Source organism: Schistocerca americana, chromosome 11 (assembly GCF_021461395.2).
Source record: "Schistocerca americana isolate TAMUIC-IGC-003095 chromosome 11, iqSchAmer2.1, whole genome shotgun sequence".
In the NCBI taxonomy this organism is placed as follows: Eukaryota; Metazoa; Arthropoda; class Insecta; order Orthoptera; family Acrididae; genus Schistocerca; species Schistocerca americana.
Window position 1 is genome coordinate 181143230 of NC_060129.1, and position 17627 is coordinate 181160856.

General features: G+C 43.7%; 1 protein-coding gene across 1 annotated transcript in view; it reads right to left on the bottom strand.

Moving 5' to 3' along the window:
- LOC124553832 (probable cationic amino acid transporter) overlaps positions 1–17627 on the bottom strand; it is a 673643-nt gene that overhangs the window by 51399 nt on the left and 604617 nt on the right. The window contains exons 10-11 of the mRNA XM_047127822.1: positions 2688–2804; positions 2593–2654 (exon numbers count right to left, since the gene is read on the bottom strand). Of these exons, the coding sequence (XP_046983778.1) occupies positions 2593–2654; positions 2688–2804 (179 nt within the window). The remainder of the gene's footprint in view (positions 1–2592; positions 2655–2687; positions 2805–17627) is intronic.

The window sequence follows — 17627 nt, forward strand, 5'->3', positions numbered from 1 at the left end:
AGACAAATTGGAGATGTTCCAGGACGACTGGGATATTTTTTCCACTCTCTTACACAACCGAGGTCGTATATCTGAAGGCGAAAAGTTATTTAGGTTTCACGATAACACAACGGCGCTGACGCCCACAATGGATATGTATAAGAACATAAGTAGACGAAGCAAATTCCACCGTATGACATTTGAAGCAAAAAAGTCAGCTTTAATGAAGGAAGAAAATACAGTTGTTTATGACGTTATTATTTACGTAAGAAAAAACATAATGGGTAAGTTTAACAGGCTTCACTAATTCGTTTGAAGCTTTCTTTGATGTGTACGAATATACATATATTCCCTAGCAAATAATTGTCGATGTTTTGAAACGTTGTCTCACTTCTCAGTAATTTAGCAAACATAATGGATCAAGAACATAGGTTATAAAGGTTGCTTCGGCCATTGACCAATTTTGTCGTTGTTAGCTGCCCACTTCTGATACTACAACATTTTATGCATTTTAGGGATGGTGACTCAAAACCCTAATTTCGTTGTTCAGTACTGTGTTAAGCGACTTGACGAGATGTGACATGAAAGACATTGTAAATACATGCTAACGTGAAGCTTCTGTGACGTCATGTTCGTTCATTTTGCTCTTCAAAGCTAAGAGCCCAATTCATTTCAAATATCAGACGTAAACTGCTATGGTGCCTGCAAACGTCTATACTAAATCCACAGCACTTACGAAGGGAATCTGTCTTTATTAGCGATATGACAACATTCAAAATTTATAGGACAAATGTCGGACAAATCTAAGGCGTTCCGAGATCACGTGACCATCGTGGCAACGTATGTTGACAACACAAAATCTGTTCTGCGCATGTGAATGCTCACTCCAGAGATATTTCTACTCTATGGGCATGATACGTTTTCTCTTTGTTAAGAACAAAAACTTCTGTATTGCTCGAGTGCGCGATCACATAGTCGTCGAGTGCGGATCTGCTGTAACTTTCATGAATGGGCATAGAATTGTTAATTTACAACCCACAGTTGATTTAAAGATTATTCTAGGGAACCACGGCCCGACTTTGGTGCAAACAAATCGCGCGCGAATTGTCAAATATCGGCGCAGAGTTTAAGATACGCGGCTGGATATCGGGCGTTATCGTCGCGTGTGTGATTCAGTAACATTAACCGCAATTTACGGACATCAGCTTGATAATAACTATCAAAGACGTATAAGAGCGGCATAGTAATCGTCTTGATACTTAAAGCAAGCGAGAAGCGATTTACGGTCGGGATACGACAAATAGTAATCATTGCATAGTCAGCTTGTTGATACGTTGCTTAGTAACTCACAAACTGACAGTGATAGAATTATTGAAACGATCTTTGAAGTATTAATGACCACTACACACACATCAGAAACTAATTGCTCTCACTGTCAGTGACTTCTGGATTGGATGAGTTCTTTTGTTTTAAATTTTTGCTAACTGGTATTAATAAACTTCTTTCGAGGTTGAAACTTCATCAATAGTGTCGTGCTCATTCAGTTTAGTAGAGCGATAGATAGTACTAGCTATGCTACTATTTCTAGTTTTAAAAGAAAAGAGAGCACATACTTGTTTTTTTCTTTCGAGAAATGTTCGCACTTCAGTCGTCAGTCTTCTCAAACCAGAGGCACGAGTGACGCTCCCTCACAGCACCATGATATCGTGAACCACGACGCACGTGTGCCCCCTTCTCACTACATTCTGCATTGAAAACCCTGAGATATAGCCGCGGTACGAAGAAGGAAGAAAGAAGAGGAAAGATCAGCGAAAGAAACGGAGCAAAGAGAGAAGGGGAGGTCACACCAGGCACTTGAGCAGTACTCAAGAACAGGTCTCACCAGCGTCCTACATCCGCTCTCCTTTACAAATGAATCACGCTTCTCTAAAATGCTCCCAAGAAACTGAATTCGGCCATTCGCCTTACCTACCATAGTTCTCGCACGCTCATTACATTTAGCATCACTTTGCAACGTTACGCCCAGATATTTAAACCACATGACTGCGTCAAGCGGGACATTTCTAATTCCGTACTCGATCATTGTGGGTTTGTTTCTCCTCCTCTGCAGTTTCATTTATGGCGACAATGCTTCTCGCTTTACAGTGTATCTTTCTTCCTAGGCACATTATTAAGTCTATTAAGAAGAAATGTGAATAGCACTAGTGACATTCTCAGATGGTTGAAATAACGTCTCAGATCTTCCAGAGTAATCTGTTTCATCAAGATCGTGGAGCAACTGAAGTGACTGTTTTTATCGAATCTTTCTTATGCACAGTGATTTCAAGCAGAGAAGCATTATCTGTGCCCCTACTCGTGGAGCGGCCAAGACATTCACTACAGAGACGACTCCAGCACTCGCGAAACGACGAAACTGCAGTGAACGCTGGTGTCGCTGTGTCTACAGCCGTACACATAACGAGTTTCACGAAATTGGTTCCATGAAACTAGTTTCGCGAAATTGGTTCCAATAAAACCAGTTTCGCGAAATTGGTTCCATGAAACCAGTGTCGCGAAATAGGTTTCACGAAGCATGTGTCGTGAAACTGGTTCCACGGTGCGAGTGTCGCCCACCTGCGGGTGACGCGGCGCACCATGACGCGCTGGTGGTGGGCGCCGTGGTGCGAGAGGGGCGGCTGCCCCACCACGCCGACGCCGCCCATGCCGACGCCGGGCGCCGCCACGCCCACGCCCGCCCCCAGAGTCGTGGCGCCGCCGACGCCGCCTCCGCTGCCTCCCAGCGCCGCTCGCAGCTGGTCCGGCTGCAGCTGGTTTCCGTACAGCACCTGCCACATAGACGCACACTCGCCTCGTCATACAGCCAGCGCTACGGGGCGGCAGTTGTAAAGTTTCAGTTACCAGTTACTCTGTTTTGTAAGAATGCAGAGTTTGGCGGCGGTAACATTGAATAAGATGATGATGATGATGATGATGATGACGACGACGTCATTCTCAATGCAGAGAAGTCTTCTGAAGTAAGAGTGATTTCAGGTGTGCCGTAGGACTGTTGCTATTCACAATATATATATATAAATGACCTTGTGGATAACATCGGAAGTTCAGTGAGGCTTTTTGCGGATGATGCTGTAGTATATCGAGAGGTTGTAACAATGGAAAATTGTACTGAAATGCAGAAGGATCTGCAAAGAATTGACACATGGTGCAGGGAATGGCAATTGAATCTCAATGTAGCCAAGTGTAATGTGCTGCGAATACATAGGAAGAAAATGGCTCTGAGCACTATGGGACTTAACAGCTATGGCCATCAGTCCCCTATAACTTAGAACTACTTAAGCCTAACTAACCTAAGGACATCACACAACACCCAGTCATCACGAGGCACAGAAAATACCTGACCCCACCAGGAATCGAACCCAGGAACCCGGGCGCGGGAAGCGAGAACGCTACGTCAAGACCACGAGCTGCGGACACATAGGAAGAAAGATCCTTTATCATTTAGCTACAACACAGCAGGTCAGCAACTGGAAGCAGTTAATTCCATAAATTATCTGGGAGTAGGCATTAGGAGTGATCTAAAATGGAATGACCATATAAAATTAATCGTTGGTAAAGCAGATGCCAGAATGAGATTCACTGGAAGAATCCTAAGGAAATGCAATCCGAAAACAAAGGAAGTAGGTTACAGTACACTTGTTCGCCCACTGCTCGGATACTGCTCACCGGTGTGGGATCCGTACCAGATAGGGTTGGTAGAAGAGATAGAGAAGATCCAACGGAGAGCAGCGCGCTTCGTTACAGCATCATTTAGTAATCGCGAAAGCGTTACGGAGATGATAGATAAACTCCAGTGGAAGACTCTGCAGGAGAGACGCTCAGTAGCTCGGTACGGGCTTTTGTCAAAGTTTCGAGAACATACCTTCACCGAGAAGTCAAGCAGTACATTGCTGCCCCCTATGTATATATCGCGAAGAGACCATGAGGATAAAGTCCACGCAGAGCCCACACAGAGGCATACCGACAATCTTTCTTTCCACGAACAATACGAGACTGGAATAGAAGGGAGAACCGATGGAGGTACTCAAGGTACCCTCCACCACACACCGTCAGGTGGCTTGCGGAGTGTGGACGTAGATGTAGACGATTGGACTGTGAGGCGCTAAACTGCACGGTCATCAGCACCCGTACAAAATCCCAATTTTTACACAGTCCAATTTTTTTTTCACAGTACAACCGAGCCATTGTCACGAAAGATGATAATGAAATGATGGAGACAAACTAACACCCAGTCCCCAGGCAGAGAAAATCCCCAAACCAGCCGGGAATCGAACCCGGGACCTCGTGATCCAGAGGCAGGAACGCTAGCCACTGGACCACGAACTGTGGACTGAATAAGACGTTCTTGGGCTCTCACTAACCTTAACTGGTTAAAATGCCTTCGCTCAAACACGCTTTGGGCATTGTCGAGTGGAATGGCTGCTGATGTGTTGTTGGTATCAGAAGTGTACACATTCCGCTGTTGACCTAACCATGATTGCCTGTTAGCCAGGCAGGCAAGCCACCCCACATTATCAGCAGAAAGGAGAGGTTGATTTACTCCCGTCGAAGCCAGGTTCTGCCCAACCCAAGCAGGCTACAGGACTTTTGCTTTCCTGCTCGTCTTCCCACAGTGCTATGCTATGCAGCAGTTTATTGTGTCTGTACCCATTGTAGTATTATGAATAGATTCCGGAAGTTAAATCCAAGTACCACAAGACGAGGTTCAGTGTAATATATATTCATTTTGGGTCATTGTAGTCCAGAAAATGGTGGATTTTGTATGTCCTCTTTTTTCTTTTTCAGTATTCGAGGGTGGTTTGAAAAGTTCTGGGAACAGAATAAAAAAAAAGTACTTACATCACTGAAACTTTTTCTAGTTTCGAATGTAGTCTCCATGTAGATTAATGCTCTTGGTTCAACGATGTTCCAGTACCTTGATTCCATCTCAAAAATGAGTTTCCTCCAGGCCTGCAAAATGTTTGTCAACTCAAGCTATCAATTCTTTGTTTGAAGTGAGTGTTCGTCCACCGAGAAAAATTTTCAGTTTTGGGAAGAGATGGAAGTCTGACGGAGCCATATCAGGTGAATAAACCGGGTGTGGCAACAGTTCATACCTTAGTTCGTGTAATTTTGCCATGGCGACGGCACATGTGTGCGGGCGTGCATTGTCTTGATGGAAGATGAGTTTCTTCCTTGCTAAACCTGGCTTTTTTTCGAGTATGTTTTGTAGCAATTTGTCCAGGAGGTTAGCATAGTATTCTCCGGTAATGGTCTGCCCAGTGGGAGATAATCTACAAACAGAATCCCCTTCGCATCCCAGAACACTAATACCATGAGCTTTCCCGCCAAAGGAGTTGTCTTTGTTTTCTTTGCTGGCAGAGAATCAGGATGTATCGACTGCTTTGACTGTTGTTTTGTCTCTGGAGTATAGTAGTTCATGCAGGTTTCGTCTGTGGTCACAAACCGGCGCAACAAATCTTGTTTGTATCTCCTAAAACGGGCCAAATATTGTTCCGATACGTCCATTCTCGTGCGTTTTTGATCCAGCGTGAAGAGTTGCGGTACCCATCTTGCAGATAATTTTTCTATTTCTAATTCTTCAGTTAAAATGTAATATACCCTTTCAGATGACATCTGGCAAGCTTGAGCAATTTCACGCACTTACAATCGGCGATCTTCCATAACCATTTTGTGCAGTTTTGCAATGATTTCTGTAGTAGTGACACATCCTGGACGACCACTGCGCAGATCAATGTCTAAGCTCTCCCGATCAAATTTAAATTCATTGGTCCACTTGGCAACAGTTGAATATGAAGGAGCAGAGTCCCCCAGTGTATTCTGGAAATCGGCATGAATGTCCTTTGCTTTCATACCTTTCTTTACGAAGTATTTAATCAATTGTAAGGTGTCAGGCAAATCCAACACCTTCCATGAAAACCCTGGCATGATAAGCAAATCCGGCAGTATGTCACATAGCTCCGAATAAATCCTGACATTAAATTAACCAAAGTAATACAATCAACGAGTGAGCAAATGGAATACCACAGACTAACACAAGAATGCCTAAATGCATGTCATACCTTCCCACCGTGAGACAGACGCAGTTCCGAGGGGAGAAACGGGAACAGAAGCCGAGAGCAGAACCGTGTTAGGCTAGGAGGCCCTACGATAAGGGACGGACACCCACGTCGCCAGCTGACCGCCAGGACCACCCCCCAGCCCATGTTAGAAGATAGAGCCCTCCAGAAGAACAGTACAGATCTTACGATAACACTAAAAGGGCCACACCAGCTGCAAGTTTTAGCGTGAGACTATACGCGTCTCTGTTAGGTTGCAAACGTTAAAAACATTGCCCCACCACGGCTGATTGGTCAGTTGAAAACACAGCGAGATAGCTTTTTTTAAACCAACTTCGGTAAATTGTAGTAAGGAGAAGTTAGGAGAGAGTTGCTTCCGAGACGGCGAGCTGTATGGAGCCGCGCGTGCCCGCCGCCCCCTGACGCTGCCTAACCAACGACAAGGTAATGAACGCACGCGATGCCGTATAACAGCGCATAAAGCTTCACTCAGAACTGCAGAAGTCTCATCTGTTACACTCCCTTTTTACGTAATACTAGTGTCGATCGTCAATTAAATCTCATGGTATTCACATTTGCTACGTGAAGTAAAGATCTGAAACGCGATGTTTTTTATGTTATATAGTTATTGAGAAGCCACATCAGCCACTGTAATTTACGACAAGATAGATAAGTAATTAAAGATAATTGAGGGTCACAGCAGACCATTTTGATAGTTTTCTTTTTTATGAAACTTAACTTAAATCTAGATTATAGATGCGATATGGCATAGGTCATACTTTGATCCATTGTAGAACTTGGAAACCCATTCAGGGAATATTCGTTCACATTTTTGTTGAACACAGTTGGTTTTTATCATCCTGTATTAAAACATTTCCTTTTATCAATAGTGCAATTTATAAACGATGTGGGACCGCTACGGTCGCAAGTTCGAATCCTGCCTCGGGCATGGATGTGTGTGATGTCCTTAGGTTAGTTAGGTTTAAGTAGTTCTAAGTTCTAGGGGACTGATGACCACAGCAGTTGAGTCCCATAGTGCTCAGAGCCATTTGAACCATTTATAAACGATGTTTTGTGAGTAAAAAAAAATTTCCAATGGTAAACGTAACTGCTTTTTCGACGTTATTTTAGCAGCTAACTAAAAATAGGAAAGCCTTGAACCCCTTCCACTAAATTTAGTTAGTATTGAGATTCTTTTACAGGGAGTGCACTGGAGCTGACGCTGAAATCATTAAGTATTTGATTATATCATCGCTAGTCTCACTGAACTCTTCTGAACTCTACATGTCATGTGTGGTCTGTCGTCTCCTTACCAGCAGCAGGTCCCAGGTTCAAACTAAACAATTCCCTAAAAAACACGCTCAGAGCGTCGTTGCGCGAAAGTGGTAGGGAGACACGACTTAGAACAAACAGACACCACGCAGAATGTTAGACACTGCTCGAATCTCGATTTTTTTCCATCTTCGCAAATCACAACGCGGGAACAACAACAGAGTCACGTCACCGCCACAGCTCCCTCCCAAGAGCACTGACGCGGCACGTGTTTACAGGCAACAGTCCAATGAATTTCACGTGGGCAACTCGTAGCGCTACCGCTGACCTCTCGCGGTGATTCCGAGAACTCTTCAAACCACCCTCGTATTTCTGTCTTATTTATTTATTTCGATATGAATGGATTTCTCTGTAACTTCTCTCACTTTCGACTGGTACTAGCTATCATCAGGTCACGTGCTTTCTATAATGAGCAAAAAAAAACTTTCAAAGTCGAGATCCTTTGCACCTAAGAATCTGAACATGACTATTATACTGCAATACTTTTAAAGTAAGGTTTTTGAACTCTAATTTCTGTAACCTTCGTGGGTTCCACCCACATACGAGGTGCGACAATAATGAGACTGATCTGAAAAAAAATGTTGCTTACCGTTTTAGCCAAGTTTGGTGTTGTCTCCTACAAAGTAGTTCCCTTCTGATTGCACACACTTTTTTCAGAGCTTCTGCCATTGATGGTAACATTTCTGGAACTCATCTTCTATAATATCCTTCAAGACCCACGTCACAGCTTTTTGGACACCTTGTGTCGTTTGAAAATGGTGTCCCTTGACCGCCGTTTTGACTCTTGGAAATAGAAAAAAGTCGCACGGAGCGATATCTGGTGAATAAGGTGGCTGTGGTAGTACTGAAATTTGTTTTGAGGTTAAAAATTGCTGTACTGACAGAGCAGTATGGGATGGCGCATTATTGTGATGCAGAATCCAATTATCAGCAATGTTGGCACGGGCACGAAGAACTCTTTTACGAAATCTTTCTAAAATCTCTTTCTAGTAATATTGGTTAGCTGTTTGTCCAGGAGGCACCCACTATTTATGGACAATTCCGTTGGAATCAAAGAAGCACACAAGCATGCATTTCACTTTTGACTTTGACATGCGAGCTTTTTTTGGTCTGGGTGAACTCTTTGAGCACCATTGCGAACTTTGGCGTTTTGTCTCTGGATCGTACTGAAAAAACGAACTTTCATCACCCGTGATAACACAGCTCAACAATTCTGGATTGATTTCTGTTCTAACAGATCAGCTGCCACATTTTTTCGTGTTTCTTGCTGTTGTGGTGTGAGATTTTTGGGGACAATTTTTGCACAAATCTTTCTCATACCAAGATCTTCAGTCATTATTAGACAAACCGTTTCTCGAATGATGTTCAGTTCTTCTGCAATTATCTTCACGGATAATCTTCGATCAAATAGAACGAGTTCACACACCCTGGCCAAGTTAACATCAGTGCATGAGGTTGATGGTCGTCCACTGCGGTCTTCATCTTCAACATTGGTTCTGCCTTCACTAAACATTTTACGCCAATGAAAAACTTGAGCTCTTGACATAACCTCCTCCCCAAAAGCCTTCTGAAGCTTACTGTAAGTTGTCGTCGCGTTTTCACTCAATGTAATGCAAAAAGAAATGGCACACCTCTTCGCAATACTATGCGGTTCCATTTCCTTGACGAGAGACACAAACACGTGTTAACTTATTACAGCACAACTCACGACTGAGCAGTTGCATCGATGTTCCGCTTGGACTAGAAGCAGCTTATAGACCAAGGTCAAAGATATTGTGCCTACGCAAGCCTGCAGGGTTGCCACATCTTGCAAAGAAAGTCAGTCTCATTACACCATTGTCGCATCTCATATCATTCCAGGTATACCAATTCCAACCAGTTTTTCCAGAATGTGCACTATCTGTTTTCTGAATTGATTCGAAGTTACTAAAATAGTTCATTCTAAACTACCCAATTACATCTTATCAAACAAGAAGTTCATTTTTTCATATTATGCTAATGTAAGAGGTACATATCCGAAAGAAGGAGCTTTTCTTTCATACTAAGATTATGTTGCATTCCCTGAGAATGTCGTTTTTACTGAGCAAACTGTTTTTCCTTTTTCAGTCAATGCCTGCACTAAACTTAGAAAGTCTATGTACTGGTAAATAGCCTTAAGTTATTAGCAAACATTTTCACACACTTGTCAACCATTAAGCCTTGTCCTCTCTCAAAATATTTATAGATTGAGGAAGTTGCTGATCAAATTTACAAACATTTCGTAACATACTCGGAGTTCCCAAAGCATTGCAAGGCAACTATCAAATTATTTGAAACTGTCTCATACAAAATGCGACAACTTTTCCCATGTTCGACTTGGGCTCTGTTTCGTGAATGGTATATAGTCCCAAATCCTTAATTTCTCCTCAACCTCCTTTAAGTTTGGTTTCTTAGTTTTGCTACTCCTATAGTTACATACATGGGCTGCAGTGAAACTTCCTGCACATATACATGGCTAATCTCTACTAACACCGGAGTGACAGCACAACCTGTTGTGTGATTCAGCAGGCGGAACACGTCCCTTGAACCTTTCGTGGCTAGTGGAAACCCAAGTTGGCCTGCTTTAACCACTGTAAAGTAGTTTCCATTCCGGTAGGTTGAGCTGGTTTAATGGTTGTGGCACAGTGATACGGGCAGGCATGCTGGAAGGGGAATTTGTACGCCTCTGGCTGATATGGCCTTATGTACTTTAACTGCTGGCTGTGATGTCACTGGTACTCACAGCATCGCCACATATGTGCGCAGGTTGACTCCCAGACAGACAGTCCACAGCTTGTGGTCTCGCGGTAGCATTCTCGCTTCCCGGGTTCGATTCCCGGCGGGGTCAGGGATTTTCACCTGCCTCGAGATGACTGGGTGTTTGTGTTGTCCTCATCATTTCATCATCATTCGTGCAAGTGGAAGAATGGACTGCGAAAATGTTGGCAATTTGTACAGGTGCTCATAACCGCACAGTTGTCTGACAGACAGACAGGCAAACAACAAAGTTATTTGATAAGGGTTCTGTTTTACCAGTTGCGGTAGAGAATCCTAAAAATCTCCAACAACACCATCAAAAAAGATGGCGGCCTGCATCTCAGCACGGAGTGGCATTATGCGATCACGAGGTTGATGCGGGAGCATCAGACATGGGGTCAACATACATACATAGGGGTGCTGTGAGAATGGGCCTCACAAGAAATAAGGGCTCTGCAACAAACTGGAGACATCACACTAGTGGCCTTGTCTACCGTATACAGGGTGTTACAAAAAGGTGCGGCCAAACTTTCAGGAAACAAAGAAAGAAAATATGTTATGTGGACATGTGTCCGGAAACGCTTACTTTCCATGTTACAGCTCGTTTTATTACTTTTCTTCAAATCACATTAATCATGGAATGGAAACACACAGCAACAGAACGTACCAGCGTGACTTCAAACACTTTGTTACAGGAAATGTTCAAAATGTCCTCCGTTAGCGAGGATACGTGCATCCACCATCCGTCGCACGGAATCCCTGATGCGCTGATGCAGCCCTGGAGAATGCCATATTGTATCACAGCCGTACACAATACGAGCACGAAGAGTCTCTACATTTGGTACCAGGGTTGCGTAGACAAGAGCTTTCAAATGCCCCCATAAATGAAAGTCAAGAGGGTTGAGGTCAGGAGAGCGTGGAGGCCACTGAATTGGTCCGCCTCTACCAATCCGTCAGTCACCGAATCTGTTGTTGAGAAGCGTACGAACACTTCGACTGAAATGTGCAGGAGCTCCATCGTGCATGAACCACATCTTGTGTCGTACTTGTAAAGGCACATGTTCTAGCAGCACAGGTAGAGTATCCCGTATGAAATCATGATAACGTGCTCCATTGAGCGTAGGAGGAAGAACGTGGGGCCCAATCGAGACGTCACCAACAATGCCTGCCCAAACGTTCACAGAAAATCTGTGTTGATGACGTGATTGCACAATTGCGTGCGGATTCTCGTCAGCCCACACATGTTGATTGTGAAAATTTACAATTTGATCACGTTGGAATGAAGCCTCATCCGTAAAGAGAACATTTGCACCTAACTAACCTAGTGACATCACACACATCCGTGCCCGAGGCAGAATTCGAACCTGCGACCGTAGCGGTCGCGCGGTTCCAGACTGAAGCGCCTAGAACCGCTCAGCCACAAAGGCCGGCGACTACAGGGAACTATGGAGACAAAGAATGGGGCCAGAAAAGGCTACCTAGAACATCCTTAGAATGGTCAGAATCTGGAAGAAGACCAGTTGGAAGACCACAAACAAGATGAAGAGACCAGGTGAAGGACGATATGAACCTAGAGGACTGCAAAGGGAGAAGATGCTAAATGATGGACTGTGAGAGAAAGGAGGCTTGGCTCAGTTTATGACATGCATAAGCAGAAGCGTTTCAGGAAGAAGAAGAGGAAGAATAGCAAATGTTAAATCATACGCATTTATACAGATTTTAATGCAGGTGCATTTAGCAATTAATGTATCAAGAAAATTAAAAATGTTATATATTCTTAATTACCTGTGTAAACAGTGAAACAATTTTCATACCATGACACTTTGAGTCGACGAATCATCGTAAGTATTGTCAGAAATCACTCCCATGAACTATGGCGTCTAAGGGATGGCAGTTATCTCCGAAACAAGAGGTTTTCGGTTATGCTGGCTTTTCAGCGCCAGTTTAAATTGACTATTAAAACCACTCAAAATAACCGGTATCTTAAATAACTGATTTTCGGTTTTCCTGTAATAAACGTAGAAGTTGAACAAAGATGGAAGAATTTTGACTCTCGCAGTTACAAGGTAGATACATTCCAAATATAAAATTAAACACGCAAATAAAACCATTTGCTGCTTTTCTGGAAAAGTGATCAGTGGCTGAACACTACAAAAAAAAATCCACAGTATTCTGCTATTGATTCTGCACCCATGCTCATACATTAAGGATAATGCTGATACACGGTGAAACAACGCTCAGGTGGGCGGTTTGCGGGTTTAAATCACCTCGGGGTCTGACCGTGCGGTGCATCTGACCTGCGGTCGTCGCACGGTGGTGCTGGCAGCAGTCCACATACGCAGAGGTGTGTTGGTGCATGTCAGAGTACGGTCCAGCGAATAAGTGTGCAGACGTTTTCAGACGTGCCAATGGTGACTGTGTGTTGAAAATGGCTCAAAGAACACATATTGATGACGTTATGAGGGGTAGAATACTAGGGCGACTGGAGGCTGGTCAAACACAGCAGGTCGTAGCACGGGCCCTCCGTGTGCCACAGAGTGTGGTCTCAAGATTATGGCAACTATTCCAGCAGACAGGAAACGTGTCCAGGCGCTACAGTACGGGACGTCCACGGTGTACAGCACCACAAGAAGACCGATATCTCACCATCAGTGCCCGCAGACGGCCACGGAGTACTGCAGGTAGCCTCGCTCGGGACCCTAAAGCCTGCTGTCAAGAACACAGTACATCGTCATTGGAACAGTGGCCCCAGGCTATGTTAACAGACGAGTCCAGGTATACTCTGAAGAGTGATTCTCACCGGGTTTTCATCTGGTGTGAACCAGGAACCACATACCAACCTCTTAATGTCCTTGAAAGGGTCCTGTATGGAGGTCGTGGTTTGATGGTGTTGGGTGGGATTATGATTGGTGCACGTACACCCCTGCATGTCTTTGACAGAGCAACTGTAACAGGTTAGTGGATCGGGACGTCATTTTGCACCAGTATGTCCGCCTTTTCAGGGATGCAGTGGGTCCCACCTTCCTCCTGATGGATGATAACGCACGGCCCTACCGAGCTGCCATCGTGAAGGAGTACCTCGAAACAGAAGGTACCAAGCGAATGGAGTGGCCTGCCTGTTATCCAGACCTAAACCCCATCGAGCACGTCTGGGATGCTCTCTGTCGACGTATCGCTGCACGTCTTCAAAACCCTAGGACACTTCAGGAGCTCCGACAGGCACTGGTACAAGAATGGGAGGCTATACCCCAGCAGCTGCTCGACCACCTGATCCAGAGTATGCCAACCCGTTGTGCGGCCTGTGTACGTGTGCATGGCGGTCATATCCCATACTGATGTCGGGGTACATGCGCAGGGAACAGGGGCGTTTTGTAGCACACGTGTTTGGGACGGTTTTCTCAACTTATCACCAATACCGTGGACCTACAGGTCTGTGTCGTGTGTGTTCCCTATGTGCCTACGCTATTAGCGCCAGTTGTGTGTAGTGCCACGTTGTGTGGCACCCACCACATTCTGCAATTATCCTTAATTTATGAGCATGAGTGTAATTTTTTGGAAACTCTGTTCAAAAGTCATCTGGTAATCAGAGTTCGTACTACTATTTGGCCATTACGAATAGTCAGTGTTAAAGGGTGAAAACTGTGGTTGTAGAATATTTTTCATGGGAATTTCTCGGTTTTCGAGGACTATAAACAGATAAATGCAAATTATGTAGGCACAGAGAGTAGATCAGATACTTTCTATTTTTATTGTGTATTATGAATGAATTGTTGTTAAATTTTCAATTTATTACTGTTAACACAATTTCCTTCCTCTTTTATCGTTTCATAGAAATGGTAGACAAATCTTCAATCCTTTAAAGAAAATGAAGGATTGTATTTCACTGTGGTGCCACTTCGTAAAAATATTTCGAGACTAGGGTTGGTGCCACTCTGCAATCCAATGGATGTCCGGCGACGAGAGCGCGAAACTGCCGAATGGACCAGGAGGCGGCCATGTGTTGCACACTGCACATATACAGGTGGACAAACAATTGTGTCACGAGCTTTGATTTTATCCATACTGGATGAGAGGTCGTGGTTGTGAATGTCAGTGTTAAAAAAGATATCGGCTCAACCATTTGTTTATAGTGTAAAACACTAAGATTGACGCGTTTCGGAAGTCAAGCTTCCATCATGAGAATAATAAAAAGTAAAAGAACATGTTAAAACTCGCTAAAATGGAACATGCACCAGGCACAATAAAACTGATAATAAAATTAAAACACCGTGGCTACTTCCCTTGTTGCAGCCGTGTCTTGGCTCTGAGCACTATGGGACTCAACTGCTGAGGTCATTAGTCCCCTAGAACTTAGAACTACTTAAACCTAACTAACCTAAGGACATCACAAACATCCATGCCCGAGGCAGGATTCGAACCTGCGACCGTAGCGGTCTTGCGGTTCCAGACTGCAGCGCCTTTAACCGCACGGCCACTTCGGCCGGCCGGCCGTGTCTTCCAAGGTGCATCTCCACATAGTCGTCAAAATACAAAAAAACTCTAAAATGATGTCGCCTATGGTGTTCAACATCTAACCACATGGCTCTCTCCTCTATCGTCGTAAACCACCCGTGCGTCTTCGTTGATACCACACACCACGTAGCCAAACACGACACTGAAACGCGAGTGAGCTCACGCGCAAGTAAACAAGGAAGTCACAGATGTCTATACAAACAGATACGTATACATGTTCCAAGGACCTCATAAAATGATGGTATCCTGCTAATTGCTAAAAATGTAGTTACTAAAAGAAACCAGTGAAATGTTTGAAAAAATTATTTGTATCACCAGTTAGCTGCCCATTCAGTGTGTTCTGATTATCCATGCTATGTATCGTAATTTCCAGCTGTTGTAGTAGATCCAGCTTTTTGCCTTTGTCCTGTCTATGTAAAATTACGAGATCCTGATCTATTCCCAACATGGGGTGTCCCGTTTCCCAAATATGCGTGGCTACAGCTGACTTTTCGAAATTATTAAACCGGAAAGCATCGCTATGTTTAAAGTACGTTATGTATAGGTTATCTGTTTGTATAGACATCTGTGACTTCCTTGTTTACTTGCGCGTGAGCTCACTCGCGTTTCAGTGTCGTGTTTGGCTACGTGGTGTGTGGTATCGACGAAGACGCACGGGCGGTTTACGACGATAGAGGAGAGAGCCATGTGGTTAGATGTTGAACACCATAGGCGACACCATTTTAGAGTTTTTTTATATTTTGACGGCTATGTGGAGATGCACCTTGGAAGACACGGCTGCAACAAGGGAAGCAGCCACGGTGTTTTAATTTTATTATCAGTTTTATTGTGCCTGGTGCATGTTCCATTTTAGCGAGTTTTAACAGGTTCTTTTACTTTTTATTATTCTCACGATGGAAGCTTGATTTCCGAAACGCGTAAATCTTAGTGTTTTACACTATAAACAAGTGGTTGAGCCGATATATTTTTTAACATTGTGTCACGAAATGTTAACCCTGGATAGCTGTTGCCAGTAGGATATAAAATTACTAATGTTGTGTACGTCGACGACAAACCATTTTTAAACTACGGAAACTTGGCACCACGGGCTCTGACTGGCTGTGGGATTGCCCTGTTGCCGTTTGTCGGTTGACGGGCAGAGCTATGGCTGTCGGTTCACGCACACAAACGTCGCTCGCCCTTCACTGCCCCAATGTATTACACACACGTATAGGTCTTGCTGTTTGTCTCCACCACACGTCAGAGGCATTCACACGTAAGCTTCGCTTCTTCGGAGCACACACACGTCACCTACGATTTAGTCACACAGTAAGCATAGCGGCACTGTATTCCTGTGAAGAACAACGAGACATATGGCAACAGGAACATTAATGTCTCAGCAATTCTGTACCAGTTCTTATGGCATCTTTTTGTTGCTCGTTTCTGTCGGCGTTGTTAATAAAATAGCCCATTTTTTATAATAACGCAATATTTCAAACCGACGCAAATTTTACAAATAAAAGTCACTCCCTTTGTGACAAAGTTTGAATTCAAAATGAAAACTTTTAGCATTGTTGCTTTGGCTAATTGATATTTCGGTTTTCTTACTAGGTTGTAAGAGGTCCATGTTTAAGGAATTTGTTGCTAGCGCACTCGAGCACATGTAATTTCGATGGACTGCTCCATGGAGGTAAGAATAGAGGGAGACGCCGTGACGTCACAGCTGTGAAGCTATGTGAAGGCGAGGGTAGCCATCTCAATCCGACCAAAACATTGCTGCTGTAAGCTCGCTTTTGGAAGGATTTTGCGCTATTATGGTGACTTGTGTGCTGTTCGGATGTACGAACCGTTCTGATTGTGATGCGAAATCGAAGGGAATAACATTTCATGTATAAGTTGTCTCGTTAAGTGTGATTTTACAACTTCATTGTGAATGAACGTGTGCTACATCGGTACTTGTACTATAGCGTGATTTTCTCCTGTATGATTTTAGATTTCCTAAAAATGAAAGTCGGAAAGCTCTGTGGGAGAATGCCGTGAGGAGGAAGAATTGGCGTGCGTCTAAATGGAGCACTATATGTTCTCAGCATTTCCGAGAAGAGGACATAGACCGAACTTCCCTTTCAACAGTAAGGCTCCGAGAAAATGCTGTACCATCAGTTTTCCCTACACACCCAAAACATTTGCAAAAGGTATGTTAATTCAAAGAATTAAATTCTTAGTTTTCAAGTTCACGTTTCAGTATAATACGTACGTATCGTCGATAATCGAAGTGTTGAGTAACTCACTTTGTCTCCATCATGTACCAAATTAAAAGCTAACACTACATTAACTGGCGTAAAGTATAGGCCCAAACAGGACACTGTGTAGATTTGCCATTCTATGTACCGTATTTCAGTAAATATTGGTGGTAATGAACAGTGTTCTCCAGCAGTGTAACGTAACTGAAATGTCCCAGTACGTATTACAAACAAGATGTATTTATGGGGCTTTGGAGGGAGAGTATAGCTAACTTAGTTTTCAGTTTGTATTATTTAGTTTGTGATACACGATTATTAGTGAATTAACAAAATTGTATCGTTTACATTGAAGGCTAGCTATTCGTAATATTACATTAAAAACTATTTTTAATCAGAAGAAACGCGGAATTTCGCCTTTAAGAGATTTTATTTTAAACAAAAACTTTGAAACAAACAATCTGATGACGTTACATGCGTATATGGTGCAATTAGCGACTGTAATACACGCAGCGCTATAGCACACTGGCAGTGTTTCGGTCAGAGTGTCATGGCAGCGAGCCACGCCCCCATGGCTTCAAAACGTAGTACGGCTGGGATACGTAGCGCCATCTCCCCTTATTCTTACCTCCATGGATTGCTCACGCGCTGCCTGCAATATGTAAGCTATAAGAGAATCTCAGACCAAAGAGCAGTGTTG